Source organism: Cottoperca gobio, chromosome 24, assembly GCF_900634415.1.
Source record: "Cottoperca gobio chromosome 24, fCotGob3.1, whole genome shotgun sequence".
In the NCBI taxonomy this organism is placed as follows: domain Eukaryota; kingdom Metazoa; phylum Chordata; class Actinopteri; order Perciformes; family Bovichtidae; genus Cottoperca; species Cottoperca gobio.
This window is the reverse complement of record NC_041378.1, coordinates 16,878,199-16,894,236: the sequence shown is the minus strand read 5'-3', so window position 1 is coordinate 16,894,236 and position 16,038 is coordinate 16,878,199. Positions and strand designations below refer to the sequence as shown.

The following is a 16,038-nucleotide window of genomic DNA, read 5'->3' as shown; positions in this document are numbered from 1 at the left end:
TGATTGTGGAAAATCAGACAGTCAAATAATACATTCTATTTTCACTTTTTTGTATTTATATACTTGCTCAACTATATTTTAGAAAACCAAATGTATCACAAAGTTTAAATCATGATGGTTAAAGTGTTCTTTCAGGGTGTTTTCTACCTAAAAAGAAGAAAAGTAACATAGTTGGATTTCTTTGGCAGGAATATATTTAGTTTCACCACTTTATTGGTTCGTGTGCGTTGCAAAGAGAGCACAACAACCAACTGTGGAAAGGTACACAACACCAATGAATTTTAAGAATGACAAAAAAAAGAAATCACAATAATTGAATGAAACAACCCACCCCTGGAAAATAAAAATAATATTAACAATGATAATAAAAGACAAAGAAAACATTATAACTAAATAAAACACACCACAAAGACATTTTCAAGTCCAAAATGTACATACATTATGATACATTTTAAAAGTTCGAGCACGTGGTCATAACATATATTATACAGCCAAATTCTGAAAATTCTGAACATTTTAAAAAACGGCTGCCATCTTTTATAGAATGAGTCTGTCGACCCTTTGAGGGAGTACTCAATTTTAGGAATATATTTAAGGGTTTATTGTTATTGTCTTTATACAACACAACATTTTGCAATGAAATGTAGTTGTATATATAATATTGAATGTCAACACAAAATATAATTGAGGTTTACCGTCAACAACCCACATCTGTCTGATAACCAAAGGGAGTTCTCTCTTTATGGTTTTGCTGTCCAATAAATCAAACAAAATGCCAAATTCTCTTTGTGTCTTGATATTAAAATTTTTCTCCAGAGTTAAAATGTTTGTCCATTCCAAAGTGTGTTCTGTGCTGCTGCACATGCGTCCCAGACAGACATCTCTTGACCCTGTGAACCTGAAGTGCCCTCTCCTCAGTAGCACCCTTGTCTACACACACCCCACACTCTGACGTGTACATTCCACTGGACGATGTCAGTCTGGCAACAGTCTGTCACACGGCCGGTTTATATCTGTCTGGGTGGCTGCAGAGCAATTTTGTTCAGAAAAAAGTGGACTACGATCAGGACAACAACACAAAAGAAACAGCATGCAATCCAATGTGTTCATGTTGGCACAAGTGTATAACAAGGGGTTGAGGAGGAAGTAGTGCAGAGCTCGGAGGGAGGGGAGGGGGACGAGAGGATTAGATGTTTATTCCGAGCCCTGTCGCCCATTCTTGGCCCTCTCCAGCAGATTAAAATTATTAGCCAAACAGACAGTTAATCCAGGGGCCGGGGGCCAGGGGGGGGGGTGATGGCTCGGATGTGGATTGGGGCAGGCTCTTCACAGGTTGGTGATTATCTGATTCCATTGCGAGGATTTGCCTTGCCTTTTTTGTCACACAAACATTAGAAGAGGGGTGCTCTCACTGGCTGCCCAGAAGACCCTGCCTGTGCTTGTGTATTGGGCTGTGTTTGCTTAGAGATGTCAGACAGACTGAAGGGGCACACAGGAAGAGCAAATGACAGATGACTGTCAGGCCCGCTCACTCCAGCGAGTGCCTGCCTGCAGTTTACAAACAAGACAAATTATTAATTAGTGCTGTAGACCTGATACAGCATGACGCAATGCATGTATGGTACAGTCACAGGATGCAGTAGTTCACACTAAGAAACACACTTTTAAAAAACCATTACCATCTGTGCAAAGACAAATATTGAATATATTTAATAACATTATTACAGTTCTAATAGTAATAGTTAGATAATTATGATCTTGGGGCTGTTGCATTTGTTTTTTAACTTAATTAATTGCAATTTAATTGCAAACACATTTTCTCTTTTTCGTATGCAAGTCTTACAACTTGTTGTACGACTTAATGAATAAATTAAGTCTGCATATGTAGTATATTCATTGGTCCCATAATTGACAGTAGATTTTCATTCCAAGAAAATACTGTAAAGGAGTCAGAGTTAGCCTCTCTGACTAATCTTAATGGCCAGATGATATAAGCCTAAAAAAACATACTTTTTTTTAAAACTACATAATGTAATCTCAAAATTCACATATGATGCACAAAATAGTACACAACACGTCCATCAGTAAATAATTCCCCAGTTGCACACAGTTAATGTTGTTAAAGACAAAATCAGTGTTTTTCAAGTACTGACAAATATAAAAAGGCAACAACTAAATGAAATGATCTCATTGGAAGTATATAGTAGCATTAATGATATGAACAGTAAGCTCCACAACACAGAGCCCACAGCTGAGGTCCAAACTGCTCTATCAGTTTTCCTGATGTTAGAATCATCATCCATTGTCCATTCCAGCCAAAGCCCAAGTCTAAGTGCCTGACTGTTCTGGTATCCTCTCTCCCTCACATTACAACTCCTAATTCGGGAAATTAAGATGCCCTTTGTGTGATATTTATCAGTCTTTCTTCCTTCCCATGCCAATCAAAGACAAATTGCCTAGTTCAAAGCTACATCTGATGCTCAGAGGTGCCATTTCTTTTCAATCAAAGGCCAACAAGCTCCTACAATCAACAACACAGGTGTTAATTAACATCCAAGCATTTGCATTCAAAAGCAGTCCGATTTATAGGTCATTCCCTTCCATTTGTGAAACATGAAATCCCCTCGCTCGCTAAAACTGCTGTTTGTAGAAGGTTTAAATGCTTCAATGAGACACATATTACAGAGAGGAAGAGTCGGCTTCAGTGTGGTTGTTTTTCTGATTACTTTGCACATTATATATCAGTGTCTCACACGGGGTCTCCATGGGAACAAGGTGGAGCAGCTGCTCTAAAAAGTCAATATTGAACTTGTGTTGGTGGTCAGCGCAAATTCCTCATTATTCTCATGGCTGCATTGTCACCGAGTTCCTGTTCTACTATTGCCTGCTTTATCTTATTATCAAATATTTGGGGGCATGAGCCGCTCTAGTTTGCACACTAATGGCCCACACAGGCCTTTTTTCCACCGCGGCTGCTGCAGACGTCAAAGACACTCCGAGTCTGGATCAATCCATGGAGCTGTCAGCCAATAATCATTGATCTGTCTGTCAGAGGGGAAAGCGCTAGACCTGTGCAAGGACAATACAATTATTGCTCAATGGCCTCCACATCTAGACACAAGTACAGGGCAGTCTAATTGCATTTCACACAGTTAATGGCGGCCAATCAGCACAGAGATTGGGTTTAATCCCAGTGCAGACTTAACCAAATAGGATCAGACATGATTAGATAGGACTAACAATAAATATTTTCATTACCTTTTAATTAATGGACACTTTTAGTGTGCAGGACAATGAACCTGATCTAACCAATAAAATCCAGAAAGTATACCGTTTTAGAGCATCTGGTGGATGAGCATTTATATGGCTTCAAAATGACTAAATAAACAAGACAATCCTACAGTCTGTTAATAGTAGATCACAATGAAATAACTGAAAAATAACACAAAAACTTAACAAAAAACATTTATAATGAATACAAAGACAGCTGCAGTAACCTACAAATACACCCCTGTGTAACAGCTGCATGGAGCCCATTTGTCCAGCAGAGGCCGCTCTGGTGACACTATAAGCAGCTCGTGGCGTTAAAGGGAACATCCACACTAAAACACTATTGAATTGCGTGATATGGGACAAAATGTAGAAACAAAAAAAAAGTAGACTATAACTCCCCTTAAACTGTATTTATGATCTTCACCAATCAAAACGCTCTCTGCATTTGAAAGACATCACAAATACATATCATTTATATTTATTACATAACTGGAGATTTTACATGCTAATGTTTTTAAATATCTGGCTGCCTGCTGTCAGTCAAAATACTCTACATCCCAGTAAGCTCACCATTGCTTCTTTTTGCTTTTTATACAGTGGTGGAAAGTACATTTACTCAAATACTATACAAAAGTTTTTGAGTCTTTGAGGAACTTGTAGTAACTTTAGTATTTCTATTTCCTGCTACATTATAATACTTATACTGCATTTCATAGGAAAATGCTGTACATTTTACTCTACTACACTTATTTGGTACACTTAGTTACTTTGCAGATTCAGATAAATAATACAAAATATAATGAAGAAATAAATGATGATGTAGCCCATTATTATAAATAAATATAAGACTTTATTAATGCCTTGCTACCTGGCAGTAAACATAGTGAGATTTTTTTTAATATGAATGCATCAATAATTACAATTAAATAATATTTCAATTTATTAAAAAAAATATTTTGTTTATATACCCATATATATTTAAATACCAATAGGCTGATGATAGGCTCTATGGTGACAAGTGCGGTTAACTATTAAACCCACCCAGGGTGATTACCATCACAACAACACAAAGATAACTGAATTAAAACGCATCAATCCCAAAGAGGGGTACAGAGAAATGAATGCATTAAATATAGCAAAAGTATCCCAACAGTAGTATGTAACACATCAGGAAACATGAAGATAAAAATAATGATAATAAAACAAATATTTTTATTAAAACTCTATAAAAACACAATAGAATGGATATCATGCATGTAGATTACATTTTAGAGTGGATTTTCCCTTAAATATGTTGATCTGGTTCTGCAGTGCTACACACAGGAGAGAGTCCTAAACGTTGTGAAAGAATGTTTTCTCCTCTACTGTTGCTTACGCAGAATCATTTTCCATCTCAGAGTGGTTACACATTGTAGAATATATAAACTGTTATTTGGCTGTTTCTGATCATCAGTCGTGCCAAAGCAGTATGCTTCAAATTAAACTTGGTCACCATCAAAATCTATTCCATTGGACACATCTTTGCATGCTTAGTTGTTCTGTGTGTGCTCATTTCATCACAGTGCTTCTTTGTGCCAATTTTTCTCCTCGGCACTGCTGAGGCTTGCAGCAAGAATTCATTTAAATAGTTTCTAAAATATGAAAGTATTTTATTTTATGTTTGTCTTTGCTGGTGTTTGGCACAAAGACCTCTATGTCTGCCCAGTTGCTATGCAGGCCGTTAATCATTGATAGATGTACTCTGAGAGGCGATAAGCACCCATTACAAAAGGACGATGATAGTTCAGAGTAACACACCGTACAAAACTGTAAAACATCACTTTTAACTTTCATAATGATTTACATAGTGACATTAAAGGCATGATCATCATTGTTTGCATACAATATCTTTTTTGGTGGTAATGTGAGCATAATGGCCTCACTGACAGATTATTAGAAGAGACAACTAGGTGCAAATATGTAACCGCATGCAGATAGTTAGATTCATTGATAATTGTCTGTGTGATTTACCTATTGTACTGATCTGTGCTTAATTCTCATGTAGGGATGTGTGCATATGAAAAGTAGGATATTCTACAGGAATACAGCAGAGCTCCAACTCTAACCTAGGAGCATTTTTATCTTTAGAAAGCTTACTCTCATCATTAAAGTTTCTCTCTGCCTGCAGTCCAAGGGGCAGAAAACCCAGGACAAACTTGACACACCTTTGACGCTGAGAGATGGGAGAGGCAGTCAAAGTATAATAACTACAATAATATTTCATTATTTTCAAAGGCCAACAACAAGTTCCGGGAACATAGGCCACACAAAAACGTTTTGGATGTCATGTCATGCAGAACTATTATTAAAAAATATTTGTATTGGTATCTTTCCCAAAACATAATGCTGAACTTTACAATACATGCAGAACTATTTTGATATAGATAAACAAGTTTCATTCACGTGTTAGTTGTAGCCAGAGTGGCATAAACTCAAACATCAAATGTCAGAAAATGGTAAGTTGAGGCATTTGCAATAATGCAACACACACACACACGCACACACACAAACACGCACACGCACACACACACACACACACACACACACACACACACACACACACACACACACACACACACACACACAAACACAAGGTCTATAGGTATATCTCTATAATATGAGCGTTCTGTTGCCAGTTAAAGGGACAGCAGTCATTGTTATTCAGTCTGAAGAAAAATGTGTCCTCTCCGCACCACGTCACCAGCAGACTGACAGACAGCCTGCAGTTTCCATTCACAATATTGACAGCCCCACCAATGGATGCCCCCACCCCACCACCACACACCCCCACCCCTACCGCACAGCAGATGCTGTGACGGGCGCCATGATGATGATCTGGGATTTTGCCTGCAGCAGCAATCAGAGATGCTACAACACTAGGAGATAAGCTACTAGCTCTAAAGGAATGGACGCATTTAAGCAATGGCACAGCAAAGATGGGGGATTTGAGGATCCGGTGCTCTACGCATGCGTGCAAGTTAGAAAATATCGAACACTTTTCGTAAAAATGACACACATGACGGTCTCAAAACGTATCGTATTGTAGCTAAAGACATTGTTAATAGAGTAAGAAAGAGGTAAAGCATTTTGAGAGGGCTCATAAGTTGTGTTTTCAATGTGTACAAGCAGCATCGCGAGCTAAGCGTCCATTTGTAACTCATTCATATTTTACAAACGAGACCTTTTTCCCACAATCCTGTGCGACGTTACGGATAGAGCTGTCTACTTGGTTGTCTTTCCTGTCGAAAGTCTCTGGCAGAAGGCTGCTGGTAGCTTGACTGTGCAAAGACGGCAAGAAGCGACCGACCGGCGGGGGAGGCAGGCAAGGCAAAGGAAAGGACAGGGGGAGTTTAGGCTGTGTCCCGTATTTGGAATAAGCAAGACTAGACTACAGCTTTGCTCTTGACGTGAAACGAGCTCCTCTGTAACCTTCAAAAGGACCCGCATTTTTGACGGCTAACTTACTGTTGGGCTGTTGGAACTCTTGAACTAACCGTCGTGTTGAACTGTGAAGAAACTAAAGATACATTTGGGTTTCTGGACGAAGAATGGGATTTAAAGAACATATCTGCCAGCATTGAGTTGTGAAAACAAGGGAATATTTTACAGTTGGATGTAAAATAACTATACTGTCGAAAGGGGCCAAATTCAGTTAAGCTCCGTTATCACTGTGCGTCTTGTATGTCAACTCCTGGGGGAAAGGGACAGCGATGGCATTTAAGAACGAAGAAAAGTAACGTTAACGGTAGCTCGCTGGCTAGCTAAATAGCTAGCCTAGCAGGCTGCTAACTAAGCCTGTGTCGCCCTTCCATTCCTGGAGTAGAGGAGGGGCGCTGGGGCTTTGTAGCATTGCAGATCTGCCTTACATTTTTGGGTTGCTGCAAGAATGGAGAATCCTAAATATCTACCACAACAACTGAAGGGGATCTGTTGAATCGCATCGACTCGATTTTCCTTTTCATTTCTCACATAGAAGACCAGAACACTGCCAGTTTACGTTGGGATTTCATCAAATCAGCCGGCCTGGGGCAGCCAGGGTCTGTAATTGTGACTACTTCTTTTCGTATATGCCCTGTGGGGATAGGATTTATAAAATGGGGAAGTGCTACACGTCTTAAATACTGGGTATTGAGAGGGAGACCATGAATTGGCCGGTTTTAACGCCGAATTAGCCCCGGCTTGTCCTCAACTCAAAGTTTTATTATTTTCGAGACATATTCAAGGTGAGAGAACTTCTTTACAGGCCCCTCTGTGCTAACTAACAGGCCGAGGAGGCGTTTGCTTATTTGCCCCCACCATCACCTCCATCATCATTACTTCAAAAATCAACAAGCCGGAATAATCATGTCGGGAGAGGTGCGTTTGAAGAAGCTGGAGAAGCTGATCCTGGACGGGCCAGCTCAGTCTAATGGCCAGTGCCTGAGTGTGGAAACGCTGCTGGATATCCTGGTCTGCCTCTACGATGAGTGCAACAACTCCCCACTCAGAAGAGAGAAAAATATCCTGGAGTTTTTGGACTGGGGTAAGAAAGCCTATTTTATTATTTACTTTTGTTGGCCTGTGCATTCAGCCTCCCTATCTTTTTGGTAAGATGATAGGCTAATAATGTTGGTGGTGCAGTGGCCCTCCCTTCACCATCACATTCCTTTTATAGTAGTAGTGGGGCTCAGTCGGCCAGCTCTCTTCTCACTCAAACCCTCCCTAAAACTAAAAGCAAGACCACTTTATTCGTGTGTAAATAAATGTTTTATATGTTTTGTAAAGGAAATATACATGACAGCATGATGAAGTTACAAGAACACCCATTAAACAGAAGACATGTCTTATTACCAAATACAGATATGTTCTGAAAAAGGTGGTACCAAGTTGACAATGAGAGGTGTAACCAAACACACAGAAGGACATCAACTGTAGTGAGGAAGAGCTTGAACAGGCCCACTCATTTTGATGTCAATCCAGGAAAGATCTCGTAAAGATGTCCTATCCTCCAGGCTACCATTTAATTCTTATGAAAATACGCTCTTGCATATAGTGGACTCCTTTCTGTCATTGCACCACATCTCTTTTGTTCACCTTAGTTTTCACAACTACTTTGCATGCCAGTTTGTTTTCCTTTTTATGAGCATGTAGGTGAAGGTTTGTTGATAATTTACCTAGCTGTGTCTTCGCAGATCACAGATGCAAACCCTAAATTTCACCCAGAATCCAAATTGATTATAATCAGGAAAGTAGTTTTGGGGAAAGACGTTTTGTAACTTTCCAACTTCCCTGGTTAAAGCCATGTTAGAAAACACACACACACACACACACACACACACACACACACACACACACACACACACACACACACCTACTGCACAAATGATTGAGGTGTGTGACATCAGGGGTTTGGTTTGTGCATGAAGCAGGAATGTGAACAACTCACCTTTTTTATCTGGCGCAGAGGCCCAGCTAGCTGCTGGAGCATGCCTGACTGGCCTGCTTGTCTTTTAAAGCCCTGAAAGAAGTGCTGCAGCAGTTTGAGGCAGAGCAGGAACAAATCACTGCCCAGGATCGAGACAAATTAATGATGCAGTAGGCAATAAGCGACAAAAGTAAAATGGAAAAAAGGTGCAGTTTGGCATATTTGCTGGCATCTTCTAATCTTTTTCTTTATTTCGGAAACAACTATGTTAAATAGGCAACAGTTTGGCAAACAAAAGAGTGGCAGTGTCAGACAGACAGGATGGCAGTTAAATCAGTCAAATGGTGGTTAAGTTTGGCTGTGGCGGCTAAGTTGGTTTACCCCACCAGCCACCGTCTGGACAACCTATTCTGTCCTAAAAAATGAAGCTATGCTGACTGGTAAAATACTGGAAGTGGCTGGATTTGGTGATTTCTGTGTCATTAGTCATGTTTAGTCATTACACATGTATTGTTTCCTTTTTAGAGCATCCTGTTTTTTCTTCAGTTGTTAGTCCCCAGCCGATCGCTGTACCCTGGCCTTTAAGGAGAGGTGCCCTGTGCTTGGGTGCCAAGCGGTGCCTTCATCCAGACAATTTCCCTGTGTTGACACTAGAAACTCTCTGGCAGAGCTCTGCCAGACACAACACACAACATGCAGATGTGTTCAAGCTGTCATAGTCCTGTCGAGCTCCCATGTTGTTGCTCGTTATTGTGTTCCACTCCAGAGGGATTTGTATGAGAATCCTCCAGCTTCCACAATTAATATCAATTAGTTTATTTAATTTGCAGAGTTTGTACTTTGTAGTCAATGAAGCTGATTTAGCTGTTGCTGTGCTTCTAAGCAGGATGATCACTTCTATCACCAGTGGCTAAAAGGTGCAGCAGTCAATTGTGATTAAAAGAACAAGACAACCATAAGTGCTCCTTCATGGTATTATGAAGACATTTCTTCTGTATTAATTGGTGATTTTGATTTTTATGAGGGGGGGTCACCATTTGAAACATTAACAATGATCTTTATCAGTTGTTGTTCAAAAGTCAAGAAACAAGAATCTTGTCTCGTCCTAATAGATGTCTCACTACAAACACTAGAGACAGAGGTATATACAAATGCAAAATTGGTCTCATCCATTAAATTAACAGACTTTACATTGATTTGTTGTTTATAGTTTTACTTTATGAAACTGTACTAACTTCTGACATTAGCTGACGCTAGCAGTCTTGTTTTGTGGCTCCTGGTGGAGGGTACCCAGCAAGCTGTAACAAGAAATACAGTATAGGATTTCTTCTCTGTTGCAGGATGATCACAGTGGCTAAAAGGTAGGCTACAGTTAACTGTGATCGACAGCCATCAGTCGTCGTGATTGTTTTATGAAAAAAATTCTTGAGTCTAAACGGGTGATTTCAGGTAGAGTATTTTTGGAAATGTCAACATTTGGAAAAAAAAGCCTTCTGCAGCAGACGGCAACAAGTTTATAACTGAAAGCATTGATGTGTTTTTGTGTGTCTTTGACTTTATAACAATGGAGAATTTGGGATAAACTTTTTTCAAAAGTATTTGTCCAAATTAAATGTAGGAATGTTTCAACAAGATGGAAGATCTCTAGGAGGCTTATGGGCATCTTTGATGAGTCACATTCAAGTTGTTCTTTGCTGTCTTATTCTGTATTGATTAGCACAGGACCAAGTTATTAACCACTGTGAGCCAATAATCCCAAAGGGTCGTGTATCAGGGCTAACTGAGAACACTTTAAGATCCACTGTTCAAAGGAACAATTTGACATTTTGGAATTGATGTTTATACCCTTTCTTGCTGAGAGATAGATGGTAACGCAGATACCACTCTCAAATCTGCTATTGCTTAAAGTGATTTGCGTGCTGATGCGTGCTGATGCAGTGTCACAGCATTTTGGAATTAGACATTTATGTGCTTCATCATTATTCAAAAACAAAAAATTGAGCCATAGATCACTGGATATAAGAGCAGTTGTTGTAACAGAAGGGTAGATTTCTATCTTTTGGGAAGCGGTGAAATGACTTGGTGTGGTTTTATCATTGTGATAACGCACGTCCACAAGATAGCAGACCCCACCTTTGTGGTGAAGCCATCAACAAAAATATGGTATAACTGAGGTCAAGTCTAGTTTGTGTCCAAAGGAAAATCTCACTACATGCAACCCTATATGTAGTTTTTGGACAATTGCTAGCTACATGTAAGCTGAGGAAGTGTTATAATGCCATTCCGGCCCCCCGTTTGTACTTGCAACAGAACCAGAGAGTGCACGTGACTGACTGTAGCCTATAAGGAACAGATTGGATCAGACGGATAGCGTTTACACTTACTCAAAACAAAATTTAATCTTGCGCACAGAAAAATAGTTCAAGATGGGCCCCATGAAACCTAAGAACTCTTCAACTTGTGAGTGATCTGCCTTTGTCAGCCACTCAGAGGCTGCCTCAGTCAACTCCGACAGGAAAGATGTAAGCTTATTTACTGGGCCTGTGTACCTTTTTTGCTACAGCAGCACAGCCGTGACAAAGGTTCAGCAATGTTCCCTTTTCTTCCTGAGACTTTACATGAGCCAGACAAGAAGACAAACATTTGTATTGGGTTTTGCTTTTCCTCTTGTTTGGTGACCTCATTTCGGCTGAAATAGAGACCCCTACATGACCTGCAGCCACAGGAGAAATGAACACGGGAAAGTACGCTGTATCCTGACTCCTCACATATACCACAGCAGTTACTGTGTCTACTAATTACACTATCTCAGGCCTGCACTTGTATTTATTCTCCTATTTGAAATTCAATGTAAGCCAGCCAAGTTATGTCAACATCTTCCTTATTTGTAATTTTGTCAGATGTTTTAAATTAAATGAATTTCAATGTTTCTGTAATGTTAATTACTTCAAATGCCAAAGGGGAATTAAAAAATGAAGGGTTAGCGTCATTCGTCAAAGAATAGGACCTTTTCCATTGCACAAGCAATTCTCAGTCAAGAACTGAATAATTAATGTACGTCTATGATTCTTTCAGTTCCACCTTGAGCCATGGCTCATGTGGGGGGATGTTAGAGGTTCAGTATATTTCAGCAACAACAATGAAGTTTATGTTTATTTTGATCTAATTTCAAACTCACTATTAAGTTCCTCTTTATTTATTAGTTTAGGTGTTTTGTGCATTTTTGCGGATGTGTTCAGTTTTTTAAACAGGAATGTATGTTTCTATGGACACAACACTTGCATTCATTTGTCATAGATATCCTGTTTTCCTACTTTTCTCCCTCATTTCCTGCTTTTTGTTTTGTCCTGATCTCCCTCCCTGTTTTGGGAAACGGATTGCCTGGCAGCTGAATGAAAACGGGCAGCCATGCCAGCCCACAGTTGGCAAACATGGGGGAGGCTGCCTAACGTTTTCTCAATCTAGACTCAATGTTAGCCTGCAGTGGCCAGCTGTTCAGCTGCAGCTGATGTGCTCCACCCTGCAAGGCTTTCATTGGCAGCATGCCTCACACACTACTCACAGTGGAGACGCACACACACAACTTCTTATTGTGTTTTTGCCTTACTAGGCTATCTCATAGTTCACTGACTGGAGTCCCTCCCTGTTATTCCCGTTAATAAACAGACCAGAAGATCTGCCACGGCACCTATAATAATTTGAGTTGTGTTGGTTCCAAAGAAGAATTTTAGTGTCACATGGTTTTAGATTCAGCTCAGAGGCCATTACACTCCACCAAGAACAAACAAGGCTATATGCAAGGCTAGCACTTTAAACTTCTGGCTTTATACATCGCGAATACCATCGTTTCAGTAATAAACATGCATTTAAACCAGGAGTGGGGAACCTCCGGGCCGTATACAGCCCTCAAGGTAATTCATAAACACACGCAAAGAAAATCCACTAGAAAGACCCCCAAAAAAATCTAGACAGCAATCATATAAAACGGGCAACTGACTGTTTTACCTGGCCAAGGCCAGGGTCATTGAACACAACACGAGTAGAACGTGTCATCACGTGGTCACGTCATGTCAAAAAACTTCAATATTAAACGAAACTGTTATTGACATCAGCGAACGCAGCGTGGCGAGTGTAAAACGGAGAAGTGGATGCGGAATGTCGCACTTTCCAGGAGAAATGGATGAACGATTATTTCTTTGTGGAAGTAAAAGGCCAGTGTGTCTAGTTTGTGCCGACGCGCTTGCAGTGATGAAAAATAATCTCGAGCGTCAATACAGCACGAAACATGCCGAAATATTCACTTTATTTTCTATTATATTATCTTTTATTCTATGTATTTGTTGTGTACTGCCTTTTTACTTCATATGTTCTTTTGCTGTGACAAGATACATTTCCGCGTTGTGGGACAAATAAAGGATTTCTGATAAAAACAGAAAGATACATGGATAGAAAATGTGCTTTTTTTGCACAGGATAAAAGAAAAGTAAAATGAATGGGCTGCGTCTTTAAAAAAAAAAAATGCAGACGTTATGAGTTCAATAAATAGTACGGCCCTCGAAGGATAAATAAATGGCCCTTGATAGGAAAAAGGTTCCCCACCCCTGATTTAGACCAATCTAAGCTAACTGATCGCAGCACAGCTCATCCCAGTTTAAATAGCCCATTGCCCTGTTTAGACACGATGGAGTGTTGATTGTGAAACAGTTTTATTGTAAGGACTGACAATTGTCTTTGTCATGTCTTTATGGATTTTTATCCATATAGACATGAAGTAACTGGAATTGTTGCTGATAATAAGAATCGAATCAAATCAAATTTATTTGTATAGCCCAATATTATACAAATTACACAAATTATACATTTGTCTCAGTGTGCTTTACAGACTGTACAGGTTACGACATCCTCTGTCCTTAGACCCTCGCATCGCACAAGGAAAAACTTCCTAAAAGACACCCCAAAATTAAAGAGGAAAAAATGGAAGAAACCTCAGGGAGAGCAACTGAGGAGGGATCCCTCTCCCAGGACGGACAGACGTGCAATAGATGTCGTGTGTACAGGATAAACAACATAGTACAAATACAACATTTGACAGAAATTATGTTGTGTTGGAAAAAAAAGAAATAGGAAAGTTTGGATGAATCCAGGAAAATGTCAATAAGGCTTCCCGGTGTCCAGCAGGACCAGGTCAGCAGGCGCTGTCACGATTCATGATCCTGACGTAAACTTTATCAGTGGCAACCTGCCACATGAGAGACAGACACTCCGGGGATGATACCCCGGATGGTGAGTTAGTAACATACATTTACATAAATGCATACAGATAGAGAGAGAGAAAGAGAAGGAAGAGAGCAGGGAGGTGTCCCCCGGCAGTCTAAGCCTATAGCAGCATAACTAGGGGCTGATCCAGGGCAAACCTGAGCCAGCCCTAACTATAAGCTTTATCAAAAAGGAAAGTCTTTAGCCTAAGTAGTAGTAACAGTAGCCTACTCTTCAGCCTACTCTTAAATGTGGAGAGGGTGTCTGCCTCCCGAACACAAACTGGAAGCTGGTTCCACTGGAGAGGAGCTCGATAGCTGAAGGCTCTGGCTCCCATTGTACTCTTAGAGACTCTAGGAACTACAAGTAACCCTGCAGTCTGGGAGCGTAATGCTCTAGTTGGTTTATAGGGTACTATGAGATCTTTAAGATATGCTGGAGCCTGACCATTAATTGCTTTGTAAGTCAGGAGAAGGATTTTGAATTCTATTCTGTATTTTACCGGGAGCCAGTGCAGAACAGCTAATACAGGAGTAATATGATCCCGTTTCCTTGTTCTAGTCAATACACGTGCCGCTGCATTTTGGATCAACTGAAGAGTCTTAAGCGACTTTTTGGGACAACCTGATAACAATGAGTTGCAGTATGTGAGAATGTGTTGTTCAGATGGGTATTGGCTATTAAAATATTTGAATGTCATATTTTATAGATCAAAATGCAAATGGGAACAATGCCAGCGAATTACATATTGGCATCTCTTGTAGTCTGTGTCAAGTCAGCAGAAGATTCGATAATTTGTGTCATTTAATATCCCGAATGTCAGTATTATTTTTCATTTTTCCCCCTTTAATTATGGGGTTTCTTTTAGGAAGTTTTTCCTTGTGCGATGCGACGGTCTAAGGACAGAGGGTGTCGTAACCTGTACAGTCTGTAAAGCACATTGAGACAAATGTATAATTTGTGATATTGGGCTATACAAATGAATTTGATTTGATTTATTAGTATGGGACTTTTTTATCCTGTATGGGCTGGGCTCTTATCAGGACATCCCCGTAACCATTCTAGTTGTTCTGCCGTTTCCTGTCTGGCTGTCCGGTGGTTACGACGGGCACAGAGAACAGGAAGGAACCACAAGGACTCAGTGAGCTAGTTGGGACCCAACGGGTACATGATGTCATACAAGGAAGTGGGACAGCTGTATCGCATTGTGTCATTGTGTGTTCTGTGGCTCACTCGTGTCCAATATTTTGGAGTTGATGGGAAGGTGCAAGGTCACTAGCTTGTTTACTTCCTTGCTGGTTGAATTCCCTTGCTCACTCTCATACAGTCAGTTTGCTCACTTGTACACCCATGTTCTTTGACTCCTTTCTGTCTCTTTCTCACACACACGCACACACACTCACAGCTTTTGCCATTGTCCTGAGTGAACTCACAATCAGACATAACACAGGGGCCCATGTAGATCCTCTCCTCTCCTGGTGTCCGTTACTTTTCCACCAACGTTTAGTATCCCAAAGGGAGCAGTCCAGCAGCCACTGACCTTTTTATTATGCTCTTTTTCCCCCTCTACATTTCACTTACTCTAAATGAACCCAGCAGCATTCCAAACAAGCCCACCATGAGAAGAAAAATGTCTAAACAAAACTTTAATAAACTTTTTTTGCTAGCTAAGAGCGCTGAATTACACTACCTTTCCCATAATGCATTCCACCCCCTATTAATATTGCAGTGAATCATGATGCATTTCATCGGTCACAATTCTTGAAAATGGTGACATTATATAAAACATGCTCACGTCTCATCCGGCTCTAAAGGGAGAAGTACGCAAATGTCGCACCCAGATTTAAAGGGATATACGCACATATGTTGTATCCGGTCTTAATGCATTAATAAAGGGATAGATCAGTGCATCTGCGGTAGCAAAGATAAGATTGCTGCACTCCATCCTCAGGATTACCTGGACCTTTTAGAATAACACATGTGAAATTGTGCATGGCATTTTCAGCATCTGGCTATTTCACAGATGGCCTTTAAAACATTTAGTCAATCTGTCTGGGAGCTTTGTA

General features: G+C 40.2%; 1 protein-coding gene across 4 annotated transcripts in view; it reads left to right on the top strand.

Moving 5' to 3' along the window:
- The first annotated feature begins 6,604 nt into the window (after nucleotides 1–6,604).
- Nucleotides 6,605–16,038, top strand: part of cdc42bpab (CDC42 binding protein kinase alpha (DMPK-like) b) — a 77,727-nt gene continuing 68,293 nt past the window's right edge. For 3 of the 4 annotated variants that reach the window (XM_029462663.1, XM_029462662.1, XM_029462664.1), the window contains exon 1: nucleotides 6,605–7,834. In XM_029462663.1, the coding sequence (XP_029318523.1) occupies nucleotides 7,657–7,834 (178 nt within the window). In that variant the 5' untranslated portion in view covers nucleotides 6,605–7,656. The remainder of the gene's footprint in view (nucleotides 7,835–16,038) is intronic. The other variant, XM_029462661.1, reaches the window with a different exon arrangement.